The following is a 16,997-nucleotide window of genomic DNA, read 5'->3' on the forward strand; positions in this document are numbered from 1 at the left end:
CTTCCTGCTGCTCCAGCCCTGAGGCCATGTTTCTCATGCCCAACCTGCCCATCGCTTCGTACGGGGGTCCTAAATCCACCTGTTTGATCCTCTTCCTTCAGGTACCGATGCGGCTGCCGTGGTGAACTGCCTCCACATTCTGGCTCGCTCCTTGGATGCCAGGTGAGCAGGCTTCCTCTGTCGTGATGGTCTGCGGAGAGTCTCCGTCAGCCGGTCCTGGTTGTCCCCAAGGTGCTTTTTCAGGAGGCAACTGGACTTCCTTGTTTTCTCTTTGAAGACGTTTCGCTTCTCGTCCAAGAAGCTTCTTCAGCTCTGACTGGAGGGTGGGGAATGGAAGAGCCGAAGAAGCTTCTTGGACGAGAAGCGAAACATCTTCAAAGAGGAAAGTCCCGTTGCCTGGTGAAAAAGCACCTTGGGGACTCTGCCATGATATATAATGTAGCATTATAAATGTCACATGATTTTGATTAAACGTATCAAAATATACCATCACGTATCACATTAACTGATCAAAATATATCGAAATCACGAAACTGCATCTTATTTTGGCCGTGTTACGTGGGGGAGAAAGCAATTTGGAAGAGTTAGCGGTAAAAGGAAACCGGGCACCCCAAAAACCACAACGGCTGCACCCCATCAAAGCTGACACCAGCCAGAGCTCAGAACATCTCGAAGAAGTGGTGCAACTTGGAAGATCTGGAGAGACCTGGCCAGTAGACTCAGCCAAGGGATGGGTGTGACTGAACGGATTACGTCATCATTACCATCAGATCAAAATATAAAATGAAAATGAAAATTAGTGGAAAAATGGAGAAAGGGGAAGAGAGAAGTGTAGGAGAAACGGGGTGGGGGAGAGAGAAAGAAAAGCATTTAACTTCTGACTCAGAGCAGTAGACTAAAATAAGAACATCACAGCCTCAACTTTTTATTTTTCCATATTGAATATGCATTAGCCATTTCTGTAACAACAAACTGGAAGGCTGTAACGTTGGGCAGAACTCGCCTAACAAACTTCCTACTTAGCAATGGGAATTCTAAGTCGAGGACTCTTTGTATACATATTTGTGTTAAATCTGTTTGGTTTTGTTTCAAATGCCGTGTCTATACTGATGAATGGGGCAACATTCTAGCTTAGAAGTTTCTTTCTTTTGAAAATTTGAAGAACAAACAGGTTTAGTTATACTGTTCCGGTGATGAGCGCCTGATGGGCATCTGAAAAAAAATATCTAGGTGCTGATTATTATTCCCCCCCGCTATTTCCAGGACAGTCATGAAGTCAGGCCCTGAAATTGTCAAGGCGGGACTGCGTTCGTTCTTCGAAAGTGCCTCCGATGACATTGAGAAGATGGTGGAGAACCTCAAGCTCGGCAAAGTGTCCCAATCCCGCACTCAAGTCAAGGGTGTGGGGCAGAACATCACCTACACCACCGTGGCCCTGCTCCCCGTCCTCACCTCCCTCTTCGAGCACATCGCCCAGCACCAGTTTGGGGACGATGTGATGTGTGAGTAGAGCAGGAGAAGGGAGGGTGGGCTGAGCAGGCTCTGAAGCGAGGAGGGCATGAGAATGCCACCCATCTAGCCCAGGAGTGGTGGAGGCTTTGGGAGAAGGTTTTGGAGGAGCGAGAACATGGGAGCACCTCCTGACATCAAAGAGGAGGATGGAGAAGTTGCATGGCTCCCATTGTTCAGTATGTCTGTCTCTTTCTCTCTCTCTTCCTCTTCCTCTTTCTCTTCTTCTTCCTCTCTCTTTATCCCTCCCTCCCTCCCTCCCTCCCTTCTCTTCTCTTCTCTTCTCTTCTCTTCTCTTCTCTTCTCTTCTCTTCTCTTCTCTTCTCTTCTCTTCTCTTCCCTTCCCTTCCCTTCCCTTCCCTTCCCTTCCCTTCCCTTCCCTTCCCTTCCCTTCTCTTCTCTTCTCTTCTCTTCTCTTCTCTTCTCTTCTCTTTTTTTCTTCTTTTTGTGTGCTCCTTTAGTGGATGATGTCCAGGTCTCCTGCTACCGAACTCTGTGTAGTATCTACTCCCTGGGGACAACCAAAAATCCGTATGTGGAGAGGTGAGCACAAAGGCAAGGTTGGGCTCAGCTGAAAAGATATAGACCCTTTGTGGTGAGATGGGGCCAAGAGGCAGGGGAATGGCTAGCTAGACTGGAGGGAGGGGTCAAGCGAGAGCATAGCTTGGAGTCATTGCACAGCCACAAACAGCATAAACATGACCTATTGATGAGTAGTTCTGGTTGCTGAAACTGACACAAATGGAACACAGAGTGAAAATGTTTAAGGACATTTGGTCTGGTCTGGTCTGCTCAGGTCTAAAGATGGAATCACTGACTAAAGGGGAGGAGGGAATTAAGAGGCATACCAGTATCACTTCAGGGGAGGGAACATCATAGACCAGACTAGAAGGTTTATCTGCTGGTTCCCAAGGGAACAGAGCCAAAGGAAGTGCTTTGGTATGACGTTGTCCCGGTTTCTTCGCCTGACACGTTTGTCCTCTAGCCTGGGGAGGAGTAGGGTTTTGACACAGAACTGGAAGGATGGAAGAAGTGGCACATAAGCCTTCTTCATCTCCAGTCTTCCCGGAGGTCCTTCCTTCTCTCCAGATGGAATGGCACCACCCTCCAGAGTTAGCTTGCAGAATGACCAACACTGTAGGCCAGGGGCCCTCAAACTTGGTCCACAAGTCTTAAAGTGGCCACGTTTGAGGACCCCTGCTGTAGGCATTTATGAACCAACAGCTTTTTCAAGTACAACTCTGGTTTGGAGAGAATATTAGATACCAAATACCTAATATTAGCACAGTTTCTCTTCTGCAGCATGAATTATAACGTGGTCTCTGGTCCCTCTCTGCAGGCAGAGGCCCCAACTTGGGGAATGCTTGGCACGGCTGGCAGCGGCGATGCCCGTGGCTTTTCTGGAGCCGCATCTGAACGAATACAATCCTTGCTCAGTTTACACCACCAAGTCCCCAAGAGAGCGAGCCAGTGAGTATGGGCGAAGGAAGCAGGAGGGACCACAATCCTCTTTTGCCTTGACGTTTCCTCCAATTCTCTTCCCTTCCTTGTTGGGCAGGGGGTTAATGCCCATCTAGACCCTCCCCTTTTTTACTTCTGCCTTCAGTCATCATTTTCAATCCTTTTTTTTATTGGAAAAGTTAGACCAGGGGTCTTCAAACTTGGCCCTTTTATGACTTGTGGACTTCAACTCCCAGAATTCCTCAGCCAGGCACGCGTGAATTAGACCTTGTTACTAATTGCTACTAGAGCCCGGGTGGGCCACTATGGCCTGTTTATGACCTGTGGACTTCAACTCCCAGAATTCTATGCTAGCTCAGGAATTTTGGGAGTTGAAGTCCGCATGTCATAAAGAGGCATAGTTGCCCACCCTTGTGCTAGAGTTTAGACGTCTTCGGTAAGGCCTTGCACACACATGTATACAGATAGTCCTTGACTTACAACTGGTTGTTTGAAGTTATGAGGGCCTTGGAAATGGTGTTTTATGGCCTGTAAAATATTGTTGCTTCACACACACACACACACACACACCGGTCATCTGATCACATTTCAGTTGCTCGGCAACCCGCTCATTTATGACCAGCCGTCAGATGACCACAATTTACAACTCTTTTTGCTGATTCCCAACGTGGTGCTGATTTCTGGCAAAAAGAAAAACAAAAAAAACCCCAAAAGAACAATCAGGAAAATGGATTTGGATTTATGACCGTGTTGATTCATTTAACAATCATGTGATGCAGATTACAACTGCCTGATTCGCTTAGTTTGCTATAAAAATGATCGGAAAAATCAGGTCCGGTCGTGTGGTGCCTCAACTTATGACCAGTTTTCTGATCCAATTGCTGTCATAAGTCGAGGACCACCTGTAAGCGTTGCAGTCTCACCTTTTTTTGCTTTTCTGACATGGTCACCCTAGTGCCGTGGTGGCAAACCTATGTCACACGCGCCGTCGCCCCAGTCCTAGGCCTTCAGCTGGGTTTTATAAAACCTTTTCGCTTTAGGCCTCCGCCGCCGTGTGCAAAAAAAAAAAAAAAGTTCAATCAATCAATTTCAACTTCTTGAGGGGAAAAAAAAAAGATCTCGCAAAGTTGGAATTGATTGATTGAACTTTTTAGTCCCACCCAGTCTGCCGTTACCACTGCAGCCACGCCCACTCAATGGGCCACGCCCACTCAATGGGCCACGCCCACTCAATGGGCCACGCCCACTCAATGGGCCACGCCCACCCGGCACCCGACGATACATAAGTGGGTTTTGGGTTGCAGATTGGGCACTCGGTCTCTAAAAGGTTTGCCATCACTGCCCTAGTGGCTGGGATCTGCATACAACCCCAAAGAGACACTATCTCTGAATTGAGCACTTCCCCCTGCCCCAGACCTTCAGAAATTTAACTAGCTCGCCTTCCACCCTTAGTCTTAGGCCTGCCAAACTGCGTGGAGGAGATGTGTCCTGACATTCCAGTGCTGGAGAAGCTGATGAAGGACATCAACGTGCTGGCGGAGTCCGGGGCTCGCTATACTGAAATGCCCCACGTGATAGAGGTCACCCTGCCGATGCTTTGTAACTACTTGCCCCGTTGGTGGGAGCGGGGTCTGGAGACCAACGCTCAGGGTCCGTGGTGCACCGAAGTGACTTCGGACCACCTCAACACTCTGCTGGGAAACATCCTGAAGATCATCGTCAGCAACCTTGGCATAGACGAAGCTTCTTGGATGAAACGGTTGGCTGGTACGAAGGGAGCCTGGGCGGTGGGATTGAGGCGTTTCTTTCTTCAAAAGCCGAATGAGATTTTGCTCCGGAGAGAAATAGCGGAATAAGTTACAAAACTAAGCAAAGGTTTTAAGGATTTCCCGCCCCCGCCCCCCCCACACACACAATCCGCCTTTGCATGCTGTGCTAAGCCTTGAACTGTAATGGTGATGTTTGCAGGACGTGTTAGCCCTGGGTGTCCAACCTTGCCCATTGTAAGACCTGTGGACTTCAGCTCCCAGAATTCCCCGCCCAACATTTGCTTAGCACTCTTAAAGTGACAACAGCATTGAAAAAAGTGAGTTAGGACAGGGTCACACCTTTATGACCATCACAGCATTTACAATCAATCAGAGTAGAACCAGAAGGGACCTTAGAGGTCTTCTAGTCCAACCCCCTGTTTAAGCAGGAGCCCCTATACTATTTCAGGCAAGTGACTGTCTAGTCACTTCTAAAAAACCTCCAGGGATGGAGCACCCACAACTTCTGGAGGCAAGTAGTTCCACTGGTTAATTGTCCTCCCTGTTAGGAAGTTTCTCCTTAGTTCCAGGTTGCTTCTCTCCTTGCTTAGTTTCCATCCATTTTTTCTTGTCTTGCCTTCCGGTGCTCTGGAAAATAAGTGGATCCCCCTCTTCTTTGTGGCAGCCCCTCAAATAATGGAAGACTGCCCTCATGTAATTTGGGGGTCAGTTGTGGTCATAAGTTGGGAACCAGCGGTACCAATGAGCAGTTAAGAGGTCCAGAAGTTTCCAAGCTCTCTTGAACTATTGGAGAGACCTCTAACGTAGACTTGGAGCAAGGTAGCTTGCTCCCGACTGAGGAAGCTCTTCCCTGCACAGTCTTTGCTCAGCCCATTGTCAGCAAAGCCAAGCCCGAACTGCTCCGCTCCCACTTCATCCCCACCATGGAGAAGCTGAAGAAGCGGTCTGGGAAAGTCGTGGCCGAAGAGGAACAGCTGCGGCTGGAGGCCAAGTCTGAATCGGAGGACACGGAGCTACTCATCCGGGATGAGTTTTCGGTGCTGTGTCGCGACCTCTACGCCCTGTACCCGCTGCTCATCCGCTACGTGGACAACAGCAGGTAATATAGAGTTTGGAAAAAAAAAGTAGGTGCAGATTGCAACTTGCCACCTAATGAGAGCCTCGAGGTGGGTGTAGTTCAGAAACGCAGCACGGGGATTTCAGGAATGCTTCAAGAGAGACAGTTTGGTCCGATGGCTAAGGCACCGGGCTAGAAAGCAAGAGACTGTCAGTTCAAGTCCCGCCTTATCCCTGAACGCCAGCTGAGTGACATCATCATCTTCATCATCATCATCATCAAGAAATTGCAGCTTCCTGCAATAACTCCAGCAAAGCTACAAAAAACTGTGCTACTCAGAACATCTTACAGTTTAAGTAGATACCTGGTTGATACCTAGGATGCTGGCAGCAACCCTTGTTAACCATGAGCGCCAGCCAATTTGAGTGTTCAGTTGACTGAGTTTCATGTTTTATGAATAATAGTTTAATAATAATAATAATAATAATAATAATAATAATAATAATAATAATAATAAATGACTGTGCAATGATCAATAATAATAACAGTTGGAAGGAATATTACCTAGTTGGGTAAGGAAATGTCTGCAAGGAAACAGAGAGCGCCAAGGACCCCACAGTTCAACTCTGACCTACCAATAGTCCCTTCTCTTGATAGGGTGGGTCTCGGTGCTGAGTTTCGGCAGGGTAGATCCCACGAATCGTGGAAAGTGGACGAAGGTGCTCACCAACCACTCCTTTTTGCATCTGCAGGGCCCACTGGTTGACTGAGCCCAACTCGGATGCTGAGGAGCTCTTCCGGATGATTGGGGAAATCTTTATTTATTGGTCCAAGTCCCACGTGAGTGAGCTTGCTTTGGGGTAGCAGAGGGGCAGGCTTGTGGGTTCATTTCCAAGTTTCTTCTCCATTGAGGATGTTGAAGAAGAAAAGGCAAAGAGCTGCTCCTTGTCTTTTGATTATGAGGCCCCCCCTGTGTAGAAGAATAGAATGGAATGGAATGGAATGGAATGGAATAGAGTAAGAATAGAATAGAATAGAATAGAATAGAATAGAATAGAATAGAATAGAATAGAATAGAATAGAATAGAATAGAATAGAATAGAATAGAATAGAATAGAATATATGGAATGGAATGGAATAGAATAATAGAATGGAATGGAATGGAATAGAATAGAATAGAATAGAATAGAATAGAATAGAATAGAATAGAATAGAATAGAATAGAATAGAATAGAATAGAATAGAATAGAATAGAATAGAATAGAATAGAATAACAGAGCTGGAAGGGACCTTGGAGGTCATCTAATCCAACCCCCTGCTCAGGCAGGAAACCCTATCCCATTTCAGACAAATGGCTCTCCAGTCTCTTCCTAAAAACTTCCAGTGTTGGAGCATCCACCACTTCTGGAGGCAAGTCTTCCCACTGGTTAATTGTTCTCACTGTCAAGAAATTTCTCCTTAGTTCTAGGTTGCTTCTCTCCTTGATTAGTTCCCATCCGTTGCTTTTGTCTCAACGTAACCCCTTTTTGGAAGGCCAGGAGGGTGAGGGGCCTGCCTCCCCTCCACGGGGAGAATATTCCACAGGGCTGGGGCAACGGCAGAGTAGGCTCTTTTCCTGGACCCCACCGTTCGGAATTCGTTAACCGACGGGGTCCTCAACATAGCCTGCCTGACCAGCGGGACGAGCCAATATCATGCAACCAAGACTCTTCCTTAGGTAACTTGGCTTGCATGTATTAGGTTGAGCCCCCTGCAGAAATCTCCTACCCAATTCTTCTTTTCTCCTGCAGAACTTTAAGCGAGAAGAGCAGAACTTTGTTGTGCAGAATGAAATCAACAACATGTCCTTCCTGACAGCCGACAGCAAAAGCAAAATGTCCAAGGTCAGAAGGTTGTTGGGGGTCTCCTCCTTCGGCTGGGGAGAAGGCAGTGTGTGTGTGGGGGGGAGTTGTCCTTCTTGGCGGCTCTTGCCATCCTTGAAGCCATGAGCGAAAGGGCCTTTGACCCAACCACTGCTGAGCTCCAGGTGGACAGGAAGTGTCCGAGGGCTGCAAGATTCCAGGTCTCAGGACAACGGCAAACTTACTAAGTGGCCTTGGCTTAGCTACTCATTTTCTAAACATTTAACTTGCAGGTGTAACCATACTGGTCTTTTCTTATTAGATTCCTCTGTTAAGGGACACGAAGTGAGAGAACAACAAAACCTCTTTTCGTGCCCCAAAAGGTGGAGGGGGAAAAAAGGTGTCTGTTATTCAGGAATCTTTACTCAACTCGAGCGTATAATAAATGAGGGGGTTTACACCATTGGTGTGGACAGTGTTACCGTGCAAGCACGTCCGTTATGTCCATCGACATTGTTTGCATGGCGACGTCGTTCATTACAATTTACAGAAACCATGGCAAGGCGTGCAAACGACGTCAGTGGATGCCAACGGTGTCCTGCAGGTCAATTGCAACGTCCAAATAGGATAGAGGGCACTGAGGACCTCACAGTTCAACCCTGAGCTGCGAATATATATTTTTTAATCCCATTTATATCCTGCCCTTCTCCGAAGACTCAGGGCGGCTTACAATCTAAAGCACAAATCAATGTGCTTAGCAATAGCCTTCATTCTATGTATATGCCTGCTTATTAGGGCTTTCGCCCCCCCCCCCCCAGCGGCATTATTACAAAGTCAGCTTAATTGCCTCCAACAATCTGGGTCCTCATTTTACCTACCTGGGAAGGATGGAAGGCTGAGTCAACCTTGAGCCTGGTGGGACTCGAACCTGCACTAATTGCAGGCAGCTGGTGTTACTTAAGGAGGCATTAGCCCACTGCTCCACCAAGGCTCTATTCTCTTTGGATCAACTGACCAGCTATTGCTTGGGGTGGGGGAGGAAGAAAGCAACATCTGGGTGATGGGAGCTTTCCTAGGATCTTAGATCCACCAAGTTCTGGGTAGGTGATTCTTGCTTCGAGTCCTTCCTCTGAATAAGGGAGAGGCGGGGATGTTGCCTCCTCTAACCTTCTCTTTCTCCTGTCTTGTCTTCCTTTTTCTCCCCTCTCCACATGTGGGTTTAGTCGGAAGAAAGCCAGGTTAGCAAAAGCATAGCTGTTCCACTGGCCCAAAGGGTCAAGGCAGCATGGAGCAATGGGTATCTCTGCCGCAACCCTTCGCTCCCTCCCTGTTTAGAAGTGGGGCGAGGGAGTCCTTGCAAAGTCATTGGGCGGGGGCCGGGAGGAAGGGAAGGGGCTGCGGCTGCATGGACGGTGACAAAAATGCGGTAGCTTTTTGCAGGTCTGGCCGCAACGCATCAGACATGCGATGGGTGGCGTCTTCTGACTGTCAATCACCCAGTTAGTGGGACTCACGCCATGTTGAAGCGGGCAGCCACGCTCTGGAATAGTTCAGCCACATGTCCTCCTCGTCCTCCTCCTCCTAACTAACCAGTTTGTCCCGAAGTCCCCAAAATCAAGTACTAAAAAAACGATGTTCCTTAACTCCCAGCATGCCTCGGGGGGGTCCTCTTCTTAATCTCAGTCCACCTTCTTGGCCCTCTTCTCTTCCCTGTACACCTTAGAGCCCATCATCCTGCCCTGCCACTCTCCAGGGGTGGGGTGCTTGCCTGCTCACGCCCCCTCGTCTCCCTGCCTGCCCACCGTGCTTGTCTGCGGTTATGCGTAGAGGTTAGCAAGGCTGTTTTGAAAGGCTGGCTGTTCCGCGGGCCAAGATGCTGGAACCGTGTCTTGTCGTCTTGATTGGCCCAAATGGCTTCATCTCACTTTGATCCCAGGGAGGGAGGAAGAGGGCCTCTCTGTGCCACGACAACTCAATCCTGCCCGTTTTCAAAATTTGGTCCGGGGGGGGGGTGTCTCAGAAATCTGATTATTTTTTCCTCCTGTCGCAGCCCGTTCCAAACTGGGCCGCAGAATTGGTGGGTGAGCCTCTGCGTGAAACCATCCCCTCTTCCCCCCCCCATCCCACCGCTGCCCCCTCTGCCAGTCCTCCAAGCCAGAAAGGTGGGGACCGCTGGTCTACCCGATAAAGTTCAGCATCTCCTTTCCGTCTCCAAGTCTGTGGGGCAGACCTGGGCATTTTATGGCCCCCAGGCTACATCCGGCCTTTTGGCTGTCTCTGTCCGGTCCCGTCTGCTTTTAATTTTAAAGGCAACTGCTGAGATGTTGTTGTTGTTTCCAATTTACAGATGTGCGTGCATGCCTGCCTATGCACCCTCCTAGCCCTCTTGGTTCGGCCCTGCATAAAGGCTCAGTTTCTCATGTGGCCCCTTGGGAAAATTAATTGCCCGCCCCTGCTGTAGGATGTGGTAAAAAAAAAAAGAATTCAAATTGGTGTCCATGACGGTGTGATCCAACATCTGCTTTAGATGCATCACATAAAAAAAAAACCCAACAACAAGCAGTTTGCATCGGATTGTGGCAGCCGCCATCTTGATTTTTTTTTTATTGAAAAGTTTTACAATACATTTTTAAATACAAAAAACTCCCTCCTCCCCCTCCCCTCTCCCCAACCCTCCCCTACCCTCCCCTCTCCCCTCCCCGACTTCCCAGAGCTGAATACAGGGTATAGTGATACAAACATAAGCTAGAATATGCTAACAATAAAAATAAGAGAATAAATTCTGTCGCACTTTAACTCTCCATAGTCATAATTATATTACTAACAGATAACAAATAACTAATAATACATCATATAAAACTACTTATCTTGAATTTTTTGACCACACCGTGCGGCCACCCCTGACCTCTTGACATGAGCACTTCCACAGATCCTGCTAAAATGTCCGATAATTCCCTTTGCCAGCAATTTCCTCCGTGTGACTCATTTTAATCCCACATTCCTAGCCCTGCAACTCCGTTCTCTCTCCTCCAGTCCTCCCAAATGGGTCCTCTCTACACTTCCTAACACCCACCCTCTTCTCATCCCGAGAAGTCCCTTCTCCTATCCGGAGATAACCTCTGCATGTGCACCATCACTTCCAAAGTCCGCTCAGAGTGTTCCTTTCTGTCTCCAGGTTGGTGGATCAAAAAGCTAACGCATGGAATGAGATTTTGATCCACATGCTCCTGACAGATGGTCTTGGAAGGTCGATCCCAGATTCCTGAGTATTAGAGGCAGCAGGTGTCTGGATTGTCACTTTGACCCACTAGATCGTAGGTGTCCAACCTTGTCCACTTGAAGACCTGTGGATTTCCAACTTCAACATGCTGGTTGGAGAATTCTGGGAGTTGAAGTCCACAGGTCTTCAGGTAGACAAGGTTGGACATCCCTGCCCTAGTTTTTACAGCTTCTTCTCTTCCACCCTCCCGTCTTCTCTTGACGGAGGACCTGCTCCAGCTTTCTCACCAGGTCATGGAATCCCCATGTCTGAAGCAGTGCTTGGTCATTAAAGCTTTTGCCCGGTCAAGCTGTTGGCATGCCAGAGGACAACCTGAGCGGCACAGCCTCCCCACCAGGCTGACTTTGGTCTTCCTCTCCCAGTCAGGTGGCTCGGATCAGGAACGTCACAAGAAGAAGCGTCGAGGGGACCGCTATTCTGTCCACACATCCCTCATCGTGGCCACGCTGAAGAAGATGCTTCCCATCGGACTGAACATGTGTTCCCCAACTGACCAAGAGCTGATCAGCCTGGCCAAGATACGTTATGCCTTGGTGAGGCACCTGGGGTGGGGACTGCCAAGAAGATCAGGGAGGAGACATTGGCAAAGGCTCCCAAGATGTCCAGCTGTTGACCCTGTTGACCTTGGTTGCCTAAATCTGAAGCCATGTTGAAGGGTCCACTTAACTGTGGAGCTGGAGAGAGTAAACAAGGCAACCCAGATGATTGAGAGAGCGTGAAATGGACATGCAATTTCCCAGCTGAGGGAGGCTAGAGAAGCTGCAAAGGACACACAAACACAAGCACAGACACACGGGATCACACTGACCCTGTTCCTCCTCAAGTTCTCTCTTTGATTTCAGCGCTTTCTGTCCTGCCATCAAGGATACCAAACCCAAAGTCCCATCAGTCAAGGAACACAAGTGTTCAGAAACAAACATCACAATTGATGGTGTATTTCAGAAGGGATGAGCCTGGTGGGAACAGACCCTTGTTTTTCTAGAATTGTTTCTTGGTTATTTTGTTCATGCGAATGCTCTCCTTTTCCGCAGAAAGACACTGATGAAGAGGTGCGTGAATATCTCAACAATAACCTTCATCTTCAAGGCAAGGTGAGGACCTGGAACTGCTCCAGGGTTTTGCAGGTTTTGCCATAAATTGACTTGCTCCCTTCGTGTCTGGATGAGCACATGAGTTACAGTAGAATCTATTTTCTTTCTTTCTTTCTTTCTTTCTTTCTTTCTTTCTTTCTTTCTTTCTTTCTTTCTTTCTTTCTTTCTTTCTTTCTTTCCTCCTTCCCTCCTTCTCCCTTCTTATCCATCCTTCCTTCCTTCCTTCCTTCCTTCCTTCCTTCCTTCCTTCCTTCCTTCCTTCCTTCCTTCCTTCCGTAATGAGTCCGGGCAGCTTACAAACTACTACATAGCAATGACTATAATAAAACGCAGAAACTGTCACCCAAAAAGAATCTGAAAAAAACACACAAGGGATCCATCACTCATTCTAACCCAGGATTTGGGGATAGAAACTAGTTTTAAGACTTCATTTAACTAGAGCTTGGGTAGGGAGTACATGAATTGGTGTGTGTGTGTGTGTGTGTGTGTGTGTGTGTGTGTGTGTGTGTGTGTGTTTCAAGGTCAAGTAACATGGCTTATGCTCTGTGAATGTCCCCATTTGCCTTGCAGTGTGAGAATTCCTCCTCCATGCGCTGGCAGATGGCCCTCTACAGGGAGATGGCTGGCAAAGCTGAGGACTGCAACAAGCCGGAAGATTGTCAAACGGGTGCAAGAGGTCTCTGCCGTGCTCTACCACCTGGAACAGGTATAGACCCACAAAGGGATTTGGCAGCTTCATAGGTAGAAGAATAGGATTTGCTATCTACATTTTTGATGGCTGCCGAGAGCTTCCCAAATTTGAACAATTTCATACAGCGATTCTCGGCGGCTGCCAAAATTTAAAAGTCAGCTTTAAAAAAAATAATCCAGCCACAACAAAAAAGCACCAACAATAAATATAATCAGAATGGCAGCCCAAGTTAAAACCGGCATTGCAATAAATCCATTAGTCAGGACCCATTAATCTCTCAGCCCCCTTGTCCGGGGGACTCATGGCCCATTTTATGAAAAGTCCTCATTGGATTTAAAAAAAATAAAAATAAACACCCTCCTTCCACTTTGTTTCCATTTTTTAAATTCCTTTTTCTAACATCAAAATCATCCTTCTGGACATTCATTCAATAATTGTGCATGCCGAGAGCATATAAGCCTTCAAGGCAATTCCATGCGCTTGGAGGCTGTCCAGCTAACAATTAATCACCCGGGAAGGCCTTGTGGATACGATAGCAAGCTATCTTCCTGATGGATCATAGAGTTTTCAGAGGGAGAAACCTCAAGGGAGAAATACAAAGAATTGGGAAGGAAACCACTGATTAGGAAAAGCAGGTGGGGGAGAGAAATGTCGGTTACCCTGCCCAATCCCCTTCTGCTTTCTCCTGCAGTTAGAGCACCCGTACAAATCCAAGAAAGCCGCGTGGCACAAATTGCTCTCCAAGCAACGGCGGCGTGCGGTGGTGGCGTGCTTCCGCATGACGCCCCTTTATAACCTGCCCAGGTGAGTTAATACAGCTTGGTTGGCTGGTCTACTGATTTGAATAAGGGTCATTCCATACCCAGATTTACCTCTTCCAGCTACAGCCAACTCGCCACAGTCAACGGTCAACTCACCACGGCCAACTCGCCATGGGACAACGTGTTGCAGGACAATTCAACAGATTCAGTTTAATTATTTAAAATAATTTTTAAAAATATTTTAATTTTTGCTCTTCACATTTCATCAATTATTCTTTTCAACTATTTCTTCGATATTGGCATAGCTCTTCTCCCAGGGTGAGTTGTTCCACAGTGAGTTGGCCATAATGAGTTGGCCTGTGGTTAGTTGCCCAAGGTGAGTTGGCCGCAGCGAGTGGGCTGCGGCAAGATGGCCACCATGAGTTGGCCATGCTGCGTTGGCTGTGTCAAGTTGGCCACATCAGGTTCGCTGCAGCAAGATGTCCATGGCGAGTTGTCCAAGGTGAGTTGGCCACACCAAGTTGGCTGCAACAAGGTAGCTGTGGTGAATTGGCCATGGCGAGTAGAGCCCTTCCAGCAGTTGGGGAGATCTGTGCTCCCCTAACACTGCCAAAATTGGGAATCATTTGGGACACGGCTGATCTGCCTTTCTGCTTCTCAGGCATCGGGCTTGCAACATGTTCCTGGAGAGCTACAAGTACTCCTGGATCTTCACTGAAGAGCATCCCTTTGAAGACAGAATGATTGACGACCTGTCTGTGAGTCTTCTCCGGGAAGACCACATGAGGTCAACTGGGTGCATGGTTTGGATGCTCATGCCCTGGTATTTGTTTAGGGGAAATGCTACATTTCAGAGGTGCCCTAGCCTAATTTCTAATTGCTCTTTTTCCCACTGTGGGATGTAGAAACCTGGGCCACAGGAAGAGGAAGAGGAAGAGGAGGAGGAAAGAAGCCGGACCCTTTGCATCAGCTCATTCTCCATTTTAGCAGGACAGCATTAACAGAAAAGAGGTTTGTAGTGGGGATAGAGTCAAAGCCCGGTGTGAATTTGGGTGCAAAAAGGATGAAGTAGCTCTAGCTGAAATGTTCTGCCCTGATAGAGGAAAAGGGCAGGCAGAGCCCGGGGCTGGAGTCAAGAGAGGAATCGGCCTGGAATCATTACGTTCTCACAAGTAGTCTCAGCCCAACTTTCTTGAATTCTGTTAGCTCTTATCTAGTGACCATTTAGTGCTGATGGTTAGTTGACTAGAGTCTTGTGTAGAGGCATGAGCAATAATTCAGCTTAGCTGGGACTTAATGTGTGGGCCCGATCCTGGACTATAAAGCACGGATGAGGGAGATATTTGGGAGTCATCAGATTCAGCCAGCCAGCTGTGGGATCCTTTCAATTTGCTTCTTCCCAGCTCAGCTGGAAGTATCAGAGATGGTTTGAGGGAAATTACTTGAGGAAGTTGAAGAAGAACGGACCAAGCGTCTCCACACCACCAGGCTCAGTTTGATATATATAAAAACAAACAACCCTGGGATTCCTACCCAGTACCCTCACCCTTGTCCATAATCATCCTTTATCCTCCAAAGAAGGGATAGCAGTTCTCCTAGAGCTGATGGCATAAGAAGTCTATGTGGCTTGTATGGCCAGCTTCCAACTTGAGGTCCTTCAGGCTTGGTTGCCCTGAAACTTCCGGAATTCTTGGTTGATTTGGGGAGTTGGAATTTCAGTCTATCTGGAGCATGACAGGCTGCTGTGGATCCTGAACTTGTTTACTTTATTTCAGCAAACTGGATGAAGACTATCTGTACATGGCATATGCTGACATCATGGCGAAGGTAAGCAAGAGATGGGCCATTTTGGTTTGCTTCAAAAGCTGGCCTGAATGTCTTGCCACATTATCACCTCTATTCTAGGAGTACGTGGCTTCTGTGGCTGCAAATGCTGCACCAATTTTTTTGCGGCATGTTGGCTGCTCTCCAAAAACGGGTGGGGCAGGACCCATTGGTGGGAGGGTTTGGGGGAAAGGGGATGCAACCTATTTCTGGATCTTATATGTATTCTGGAATGGGTCATGGCTGGGACAGTGTCAAACACAAGCAACCAAATCCACACATGAAGGTTTCAAGTTGACTACTTTATTGTGTTCCACCTATACTACAAGAATCTCCCCAGATACTTGCCTTCCCTTGGGAACAAATAGATAAGGTCCCGTGGAACTTAGGCAGTGTTAGGTCTACATCTTTTGTGGCTGTGCAAGGACTCCAGGCTAGCTACATGCTTGATCCCTCCTCCTTTGCCAGGCTGGGAGTTTTCCAGGAGACAGTTGTGGGAAGGATCTTCATATATCTATATTGCTGATTTCCCCCCCCCCCCTTTATTTCCTTTCTTTATCCCTGGGACTTCAGAGCTGCCACATTAATGAAGGAGAAGAAGGCAATGGGAAGAGGAAGAAGAAGTGCCGTTTGAGGTTAGAGACTTCTCTCTTCTCAGCTTCCCAAATTGGTTTTGGAAGTCTCCCTGTCTCTCTCCCGTAATATCCTCCTGCCTGATCCTTTGTCTTCTTGCAGGAAAAGGAGATGGAGAAGCAGAAGCTTTTGTACCAACAATCGCGACTTCACAATCGCGGAGCAGCTGAGATGGTCCTGCAAATGCTTAGCGCTTGTAAAGGTTAGAAGGGGGTCTTTCCCCCCCCCACTTCCCCTTCCTCTTAACTCCAGCAAAGAATGGATCCCTGGGCAGACCAGGATCACTTCAGTCTAAGAGAGGAAACCTTAATTAAGTTGGAAAGGGCTGTAGCTGGAAGATTTGGGAAATGCAAGAAGTCCTCAAATTAAAAACATTTGTTTAGTGGCCGTTCATAGTTACAGTGTCACTGAAAAAAGTGACTTAAAATGACCATTTTTCACACTTATGACTGTTGCAGCATCCCCAGGGTCACGTGATCAAACTTTGGATGCTTGGCAGTTGGTTCATATTTAGGACGGTCGCAGCATCCCCCGGGGTCACGTGATCCCCTTTTGCGACCTTCTGACAAGCAAAGTCAATGGGGAAGCCGGATTCACTTAACCACCGTGTTACTCACTTAACAATGGCAGTAATTCACGTCACAATTGTGGCCCAAAAGGTCTTTAACAACTGTCTCACTTAGCAACAGAAATTTTGGGCTCAATTGTCATAAGTCAAGGACTTCCTGTACTGCAAGTAATGCTGTCGAACAATTTTTTTTCTCTGTTTAAGCCATAGAAATTAGAAAGTTGTTTTGCTTTTGAGTCTAAATTCCTAAGATATTGGCTGGGTTTCATATTCGGTGTGGGGGGAGGGGCTGGAGAAACCTTTGGAGGTTTCAAGCTGAACGTTAATTGTAGTGCTTTAGCTTTGTACAGAGTTTCAAGAATCAGTAATCCTCCTCAGGTGTGAGGAATCAAGACCACAAATTAGGACCACAAGCTAATCAAGGAGAGAAGCAACCTGGAATTAAGGAGAAACTTCCTAAAAGTGAGGAAAATTAACCAGTGGAACAGCTTGCCACCAGAAGTTGTAGGTGA

The 16,997-nt window shown here is 47.6% G+C and overlaps 1 protein-coding gene across 1 annotated transcript in view; it reads left to right on the forward strand.

Moving 5' to 3' along the window:
* RYR1 (ryanodine receptor 1) overlaps positions 1-16,997 on the forward strand; it is a 115,833-nt gene that overhangs the window by 66,329 nt on the left and 32,507 nt on the right. Inside the window, 21 exon segments of the mRNA XM_083369446.1 lie at positions 102-162; positions 1,264-1,502; positions 1,971-2,052; positions 2,849-2,979; positions 4,423-4,737; positions 5,598-5,838; positions 6,549-6,636; positions 7,587-7,679; positions 8,861-8,875; positions 11,280-11,450; positions 11,949-12,008; positions 12,579-12,658; positions 12,660-12,714; positions 13,391-13,503; positions 14,122-14,218; positions 14,366-14,402; positions 14,405-14,471; positions 15,236-15,287; positions 15,858-15,888; positions 15,891-15,919; positions 16,020-16,119. Of these exon segments, the coding sequence (XP_083225572.1) occupies positions 102-162; positions 1,264-1,502; positions 1,971-2,052; positions 2,849-2,979; positions 4,423-4,737; positions 5,598-5,838; positions 6,549-6,636; positions 7,587-7,679; positions 8,861-8,875; positions 11,280-11,450; positions 11,949-12,008; positions 12,579-12,658; positions 12,660-12,714; positions 13,391-13,503; positions 14,122-14,218; positions 14,366-14,402; positions 14,405-14,471; positions 15,236-15,287; positions 15,858-15,888; positions 15,891-15,919; positions 16,020-16,119 (2,157 nt within the window).

Source organism: Vipera ursinii, assembly GCF_947247035.1.
Source record: "Vipera ursinii genome assembly, chromosome: 9".
Classification (NCBI taxonomy): Eukaryota; Metazoa; Chordata; class Lepidosauria; order Squamata; family Viperidae; genus Vipera; species Vipera ursinii.